General features: G+C 37.9%; 1 protein-coding gene across 1 annotated transcript; it reads right to left on the bottom strand.

The window, feature by feature from the left end:
- Window positions 1–2,903: 2,903 nt before the first annotated feature.
- On the bottom strand, window positions 2,904–6,230 carry LOC105382997 (leucine-rich repeat-containing protein 71). Its single transcript, XM_011552996.3, has 2 exons — window positions 5,983–6,230; window positions 2,904–4,205 (listed from the first exon to the last, which is right to left on the bottom strand). The coding sequence occupies exons 1-2, from the start codon at window positions 6,086–6,088 to the stop codon at window positions 2,929–2,931; spliced, it is 1,383 nt and encodes a 460-aa protein (XP_011551298.3). The 5' UTR covers window positions 6,089–6,230; the 3' UTR covers window positions 2,904–2,928.
- Window positions 6,231–8,829: the final 2,599 nt, after the last annotated feature.

The raw sequence follows: 8,829 nt of genomic DNA, 5'->3' as shown, positions 1-8,829 counted from the left end.
AATTAATGCATGCAATTCTTTGTAAAAAAACCTTTTTAGGCAAAGCTAAACTCGCTAGTTCATTCATGATTTTTTTAATGTTTTTGTTAGAAGATCTTTGTGATAGGAAAACTCACATAATTATATGGATGATAGTAAAACACGAAATATGAAAAAATATACCGATGACGATGACGACTCCGTCTACTGATTCCATGAATCATCTGTACAAAGATATTTATAGATTCAAGTGCCTGCCTCTTTCATTGAGAAGAGTCTTTCTTAAGAAGGGGACAAGAAACCAGTTTCTCAGCCATACATTATCCTTTTGATACCCTACATCGCGGTATCAAAGTTCTCCAGCGCCTCAGTACAAGTACCTTGCGTCCGCAGCTGCCCCCGGGGTCCGTCGTCTCCCGGGGAGCCAGTCCGCCGAGCTGGTCGCACTCGGCCGCACCCAGACGAGCCTCACGAGGCTAAACCGATAAAATATAAGATATAACCACACAATGTACCGGGAGACGAAGCTATCAGCCACAGGTGGACTCGACCCTACTTTTGCAAAATTTAGTATTTAATTATAATTATATAGGTACCTAGGGGAATCATATACAATCTATGCATGCAATTCCTAGTAGAAAACCTCTTTAGGCGAAGCTAAACTCGCTAGTTTATTCAAGATTTGATTATTGTTGCTATCGTTAGAAGAGTTTCTGATAAGAAAACTCACATATATGGAAGATACAATACAACACAAAAATTAAAAAAGATAAAAAGATGACACACTGATTTGAACTCGATGCCATCCCCTGACTTGATTAATCACCTGTTCAAAGCTATTTTTAGATTCAAGTGTCTGCTCCTTTCATTGAGAATAATCTTTTTTAAGAAGGGGACAAGAAACGAGTTCCCCTCTTATGCATTGACCCATTCACATCCTACATCGCGGTATCAAAGTTCTGCAGCACCTCAGTACAAGTACCTTGCGTCCGCAGCTGACACCGGGGTCCGTCGTCTCCCGGGGAGCCAGTCCGCCGAGCTGGTCGCACTCGGCCGCGCCCAGACGAGCCACGAGGCTGCACCGATATACTAGATACAACCACACAATGTACCGGGAGACGAAGCTATCAGCCACAGGTGGATTCGACCCTACTTTTGCCTAAAACAGTAATTTTATTACTTTCTTTTTAAACATAATTATCAATAAACTTTTTTGTTCCATTGCTATGAATGAGCTATAATTTCAGAAATACGATCTTAACTACAATGTCTGATTGTCCTTACTTTCTTACAAAACACGATGAATTCATTTGAATGAGAGGAAGTTCAAATCAAATCTTTTCATTAGACCATATTTCTGTTAGGAAAACTCACATAATATACAGTGAAACCTGGTTAAGTGAGACTTCAAGGGTCCTGCAATATCGTTTCACTTATAGAGGTATTCCACTTACCCAGTGTCTCAGATATACAGGTATAAATAAATATTTGTCTCATTTACAGAGGGTTCCATTAATAGAGGTGAGACTACAGGTTATTTCAGTTATACAGGTGCGATCATTAAATAAAATTATAATTAATATAATATTTTTTAATTAATTAAAATTCAGCACAACCTTCTTCGCGTGTCTTCCCACTTTCATAAACAGATATTAACTTACACGTAGGTAATGATAACGATAGTAGCTTTCGTATTGGCATTTTTCAAATTTATACTTCTGTATGAGAGTAAAGCGAAACTAAAACTGAAGGTAATTGATTAATAAATACATTGAACTGAACTGAACTGAGGCTCAAAATTAGCACTTACGTACTTGGAATTCGTGTGGAATTTGTGGGTAGAATAAGAATGAGTAAAACAAAAAATGTAATCTCAGTTACAGAGGTTTATGCATATAAAATTTACTCGCTGTCTCAGTTATAGAGGTAACTATGATGATAAATCGAAAGAACAAATCCCAGTTATAGAGGCTTGCCTCGTCCCACTAACAGAGGTAATTCAGTGCGAAAGTGATGGGACCTCAGCATGAGTTCCAGCTATGGAGGTTTCTCACTTATCCAGGTCCCACTTAACCAGGTTTCACTGTAATACAACACAAAATTTAGAAAGATAAACCGAAGACACACTTATTTGAACTCGTCTCCATCCCAAGGACTTTGTTACAAAGTCCTTGCTCCATCCTCATTAATCACATGTTCAAAGATATTTTTAGAATCAAGTGAAACTTCTTTCTTAAGAAGGGGACAAGAAACCAGTTTCTCCGCCATGCATTAGCCCTATCACATTCTACATCGCGGTATCAAAGTTTTCCAGCACCTCAGTACAAGTATCTTACGTCCGCAGCTAGTCCCGGGGTCCGTCGTCTCCCGGGGAGCCAGTCCGCCGAGCTGGTCGCACTCGGCCGCGCCCAGACGAGCCACGAGGCTAAACCGATATAATATAAGATATAACCACACAATGTACCGGGAGACGAAGCAATCAGCCACAGGTGGATTCGACCCTACTTTTGTAAAATTTACTATTCAATTATTATAATGATATGGGGGAATTATATGCAATCTACGCATACAATCCGTAGTACAAAGAAAATAATCTTATAGGAACGCTTAAATCGCTAGTTTATTCGACCCTACTTCTTTACCCATCTATTTTGGGACTATTTATTATGCACTAAAGTTTTTTCTATGTAAGAGCATTTTCGTTCTACAAGGAAAAAAAACATGAGTTTTGTTGTAAACTTGAATTAGTACCTAATCCATTTAAAAGTCGTTTTAACTGTCTGGTTGTTATCTCTTGTAGCAGTGCATTAATAAATTGTCCTGGTGCCGATTATAATTTTTTGTTGAAGGTTTCCTATCATCGTTCATTGCCTTTTCGAAATCCTTATAAGCGTTTAATTAATAATATTAATAAAAGGTGTTTATAAAATTATAGAGCATAAAATGTATTCACATTATCTTAGTTTTTTTCTTGAGCGTAGCTGAATTTTTCTTCTTTTGTTCCTGTACAACTTCGTTACATTGGAAAATTTCTTTGATTTGGTCCAATTCTTGGCAAGAACTTGGCATATTGTTTCCTTCTATGCAGACCTTCATCAACCCTCTAGGTTGTCTATCTAGTTCTATCTGACTGTCTAGCACATCTTTCAATTTCTTCAGTGTCAGGTAACTCAAATCGTTGTAGGCTAAATTGAGCACAACAAGGTTATTATTGCCTAGGCAATATGTCAGTCCTTCTTTATTTATAAGGTTATGTTTGTTAAAAGGATATTTAAACTCTTCGTCCAGCAATTCAGATTCTTTGGAAACTGCAGAATCTGTTCTTTTACTGGGTTGTAATGTCTTCACTGAATACAGACTAGCTTTTTTAGTGTTGTTCTCAGACTGAGATACTGATAATTTGCTTTTAGTTATTTCCTCGTCATCTGAATCTGATTTGATCTCCATTTTCTTCAATAAGTATTTGATGTAACATGCTTTTTTTGCCATTACCTCTTCCATAGTCAGGGGAAAAGGTTTCAAGACATCAAATATTTCCTTAGCGCCTTCGTCAGTTATTAGGTTATCATTCAAGTTTAAGTAGGCTAGTTGCCTATTGCGTCGAAGCGCGTCTGCTAAATGCTTCGCCCCAATATCAGTTATTCTATTCGTTGAAAGATTTAGAGCAGTCAGTTTCTTGGCAGCCTGTCTGTGACTTATTTTTTCTGCAATTTTCTCTACAACTAAGTCGTCAATGCAGCACCTAGCTAGAGACAGATGGCGTACATTTGTTGGGTCATCAAGCAGCACCTCAAAGTTGGCTTCAGCCAAATACGAGCCATCGAAACACAGTTCCGTCAACGCTGGCATCTTCGGGAGGAAATGTCTGAGCTCATGCATCGTGTAGTGGACCAGGCCTTTCTTTAAAGTCAAGGATGTTACCGCCTGCTGGTACGGGAGTATCAGGCCTATGATTTTCAACATCTCTCTGGGTATTCTCTTCTCGAATTTGATTTGCACCAGGGTATTGTGTTCGTACACGGTTGTCACGATGACTTGGTTTTCTATTTCATCGGTATAGTCACCGGTAGGTCGAAAGCTCAAGAGTCCAATTTTCCTATGTTTGTCTACTTTGTCGGTGTTCTGAACTTGTGTTTCCTTGGGTTCTTCAGGTTTCGTCTCTGCTGTTGACACCTTGGATACCTTTTTTTCATGTCTTGCCGTTGTGTGTCTGCTAGCTTGAGGAGCTGTAAAATTTTGTAACATTAGAAAAGACTTGAATAGTCTACTCGGGGTCAAGTTTTACCACAAATTTCTGGGGATATTCTAGAATGTATGCGTTTTCATTATCGATATTCTCAGCCAAAAATAAGAAAATTCCAGATCATGAACCATTAACCATCAACGGGGAAACCATTACTAAATCCAACCAGGAAAAATATTTGGGTCTAATTTTAGATCCTAAACTAACATGGAAACCTCATCTAGACCGAATAAAAACGAAACTGTCTTCAGTAAGAGGGGCTATACGAGGAATTGTGGGGTGTTTACCAACTAGTGTCCGGTACACAATCTACAATTCTTTGGTTAAACCTCACTTAGAATACCTGATAGAAATTTGGGGAGCAGCTGCCAGAACGAATCTTAAACAAATACAAATTGCTCAAAAAAAAACTTGTCGAAACTTTGTTCAATTTTGATTATTTAGAAGCAACACAAATTATCTACGAAAAAACTAAATTGATGCACATTAATCAACTATACACTTTTAAAACATGCATTTTCATTCATAAAGTACTTAATAAAACTACACATTCACAACTATCTTTCACTAAAAAACAACAAAAATACAACACAAGAAATGCAAATAATTTAAAGTTAATCTCCCACCGGACGTTGTATGGCAAGAAAAGTATAGCTTATGAGGGAGCACAGCTATACAACAAATTACCTAAAGACATCAAAAATGTAAAATCGCCATTTATATTTAAAAAATTGCTAAAGGGTCATATTTATAAAAATGTCACTGTTATAAAATAGCTGCTAAGTACTTATTATTTGATTAGCTACGTAACCTACACAATATAATACAAAAATATTTAACTATAACTACAACTATTGTATAACTTTCAACAACTTGCATGCGCAAAAAATGTAAATATTATTATTTAAGGACTAACATAGATACTTAAGTTAATTAATTAACATCTCATTTTAAGTGAACAAATGTATATTATGTTCTTATGAGAATAAACGTTTAAACCTAAACCTAAACCTATATTCTCACACGGTTTGCACGAAATGAGCCTTCCCAAGTGAATCATATCAACGGTAGGTATCCGGCGAACCCTAGGTAGTCTGAATATTGTGACTGCCAGAGTCTGAGATCCTGTTGAGACAATTCGGTATGTTAAGTAATTTTATGGTGATTGTTTTTATAATTTTAAATTGAAGTATGTTGGAATTTGAGACACTAATTTGAATATTTTTTAATTTACTGCTCTCGTTAATTTAATAAAAAAGAATTAAAGATCGGCTCTTCGACGATTTTATGACGTCATTCGCTACCATGCAGCCGCTGACGTCATCAAGATCGTAACTCTGCGAATATTTACACTTTAGATTGACAGAAGTGACATTTAACAATTGAACATTTTTATTCTCTTTGGTTTTAACTTTAACCTTGCGCAGCGTCTTGAAGGACAAATTATATTTTCATTTTTGATAAAATAATCGGAATCCTTGAATATTTTATGTTTTTAAGAATGAGACACTTATTAAGAAGATAATATCTCGAAACGGTTTTGGAATTAGCATAAAAAAATTTTACTTAACATACCGAATTACGATGAATCACTCGATAAATAATATCGCCGTGTGGAGATACCTTCTCTAAATATAGTAGGTATGTATCGATAGTATCGTCGGGATTTCCTCGCCTGGAGTTCCTAATCCACTAACCACATTGACAAACTAGTTCAGTTTTAGTATTTTTATCACCGACATACAAAGAAGATCACTTACAAATCTGCACCCTGGTGATGACGAGGTGGACATCCACCTCGAGCTGGCTGCACGCGTAGGCCAGGTAGCCCTCGAAGTCAGTGACGGGAGGGGGGGCTTGCGTCATGCTGATGATGATGATGATGATGATGGCAAATCAGACACAGAATGATCTATTTTTGGGTTCCGTTGTTGTGGTCTCAGATAAGAAAATAAAATGTTAAACTCCCTTTGATTAAATATTAGAAACAATAAATATTAAGCTGAGTTTGTTTCTTTGTTTAGCATTGGCATTGACAAATTTACACAAGGTTATATTTTTTCTCTCTGTGAATTTCATGTCAATGACAAAATTACTCAGAATAATATTTTCCTTTTTATCGGTAATGTTCTCGTTGAAAGGTTAATGAACTTTGAATGAACTGGGCATAATATGCAGCCACTAGCCACTAGGAAGTAAGTAAACAAGTATTTTTTTTTCTTTTGGTCTCACGCGACTAGCGCATTTGCCACTAACAGAAGTATTAAGTACTTATTAATCTGTAATCATAATCGCGTTGTTGTCAAAATAGTTCCGTCGCGAAATCTTAATACAAGCAAAAGTTCGCGCGGCGGAATATTGCGGCGTTCATTTAAGAGCGTTTCCGAACGTTTCCAATCTAACTTGCAGCCGCCCGGGCCCCTCCTATGCGGTCCGCTAGGGCCGAATAAAATATGAACAAACAAAAATAAGGGCGTAAATTTCTTTCTTCTTCTTATTTAGCGTGTTATGGGCAAATGCTAAAGCTGATGTAAGGATTGTCACCGTGTTGAAAGGATTATGAGTCATATTGTCCATTGGTTGATTATCCAGGGTGAGCCGAACGTTACCGGGAAGGCTCCTTTCGTGCCCCCATACATTATTATGATATTAACCGTCGTTGTGGTGTAGCAAATCCAAGAGTAAACATCTACCCTTAGATTAAGTAGGCCATGCTTCGTTTCTTTTTCAGGAATTCATTACTTAGGTCTTTTCGAAATACGTCCTCATCATCCCATCCACCATAAAATATGATTCCAGCTTCACAAACGCAGCAGGAATGACCCATTCTAAATTCAAATTTGAAAACGAAGTCTCTGCGCGAAGTCGGTACGTGCCGGGCGCGGGGGTGTTCGTGCCACGATTTATGTATTTACTTCGTGCAGCAGTTTTTGTTATGTGCCAGTGTCGCTGGGCGGCGCGGCAAGGAGGTTGCAGTGCGATGTATTTTTTAATTGAATAAATACTTTTTGTTTCGATTGTTAACAGCCAGCTATAAAATGCGTTCGTCAGATATTTTTTTGATGCCAACTTGGAAATCTTGGAATACTTTTATCAAAAAGACTTTTCTTAATTTTACCTTTTTATCCAATTTTACTTATTTATTTTCAAACTACTATAAACGGCACATTATTGAACCCATTGAAACCTAATCATCATTATCATCGTCATCTGACAACACTTAAAAAACTCGACATGAGGCTCTGTCAAGCCTAAAATCGTCATAATAACAACAAGAAATAATCCAAAACCATATTCTGAGCTCTCATCACAAACCTACACCGCTAACCACAGACAAAGCACTCCAGCTCACTCGCAAGACGCAGACTCCACGAAAACGCGACCTCCTTATGAAAATCAATACTAAGAAACGCGTTCTTCCACAAAGATAAAGACGGTACATGGCACATAGTGTAGTACATAATGTACATAGCACTATGTTATTTATTCGTTGGCGGGAGCCGCGAAAGGCGCGAGGGGGTTCCCCCCTCGGCTTTCCTGAAGCGTAGAGTTGGTAGGGCTGTGTTACTACTTACAACCTTACAAGATTGTTAAGAAATGGTTATAAGATTTATTGAACGCTTGTTTTTCTGTAGAGTCGTGGAGACGTACGGTACGGATAAGGTCTCGGCTCTCATTCGTGAGGCCGTGGGTTCGAATGCTGCCAATTCTTAAGAAATAAGGAATTTAAGTGCAAATTGTACGAGGTACATTTTTATTTATATAGTTCATGGATAACCTTTGAAGAATATGTACATTTGTACCCACGTCATAAGGCGCGAGCCATATCGCTGAGTATCTTTATGTGGATTTTAATAAGCACATAAACTACCTATAGTATGGCCGACTGGCCGTTGAGAGAATGCTTTTTTGACATTCGAAATCCCATAGGTAGGTATTTTATGACTGCAAAGGAAAACCAACTTTACTTACCAGACATCATAAGCTAACATAAAAAGGCGGCATTCTCTCAACGGACGAAGTATAGGTTATAAATTTGACTACACCCACCCCGTGTGTGGCAACCCTGGCCCCACCCGCGCCCGCCACCTGAGACGCTGTAAGACGGAGGCACTCAAAATTTCGCTTATATAATATAACGGAGACGTCTCGCGGCGGAATTAATTAGTTTTACTGGCAGGGGGTTTTATAGTTGCCACGAAACCCCAGGGCGGCTCCCGACGAGGCGGAATTCGAACGTGGAATTAAATATAGCGATTTTGAATTTAGAACGCGCTGGCTGGAGAGAGGAAAACATTGGAGTTTTAAAAAGGTTTTTTAGAACTATGGTAATTTTGAGTTTGTCTTCAGAATAATGAAGGCGTAAAGCTTTGATAGTAGATTGAAAAGTTGTAGGGTAGAGAACCGTAGTAAAAGCCTTGGCTACGGCTGGGGGGCCACTCTCTGAAACAACGAAACAGCTGCAGAAGAAATTACAAGAAAATCCTCGAGCATCTTTTCAAAAAGGTTACTCAGAATTCAAAGTGCTTTTTGTCACTTTAAAACATGTTTACAAAAATGAATAAGAATTGCGACTTTTTGACTGACAATTTTTTTTTAAATTCGTT

Source organism: Plutella xylostella, chromosome 27, assembly GCF_932276165.1.
Source record: "Plutella xylostella chromosome 27, ilPluXylo3.1, whole genome shotgun sequence".
In the NCBI taxonomy this organism is placed as follows: Eukaryota; Metazoa; Arthropoda; class Insecta; order Lepidoptera; family Plutellidae; genus Plutella; species Plutella xylostella.
The sequence above is the reverse complement of the archived record's forward strand: the minus strand, read 5'-3'. Positions and strand labels throughout refer to the sequence as shown.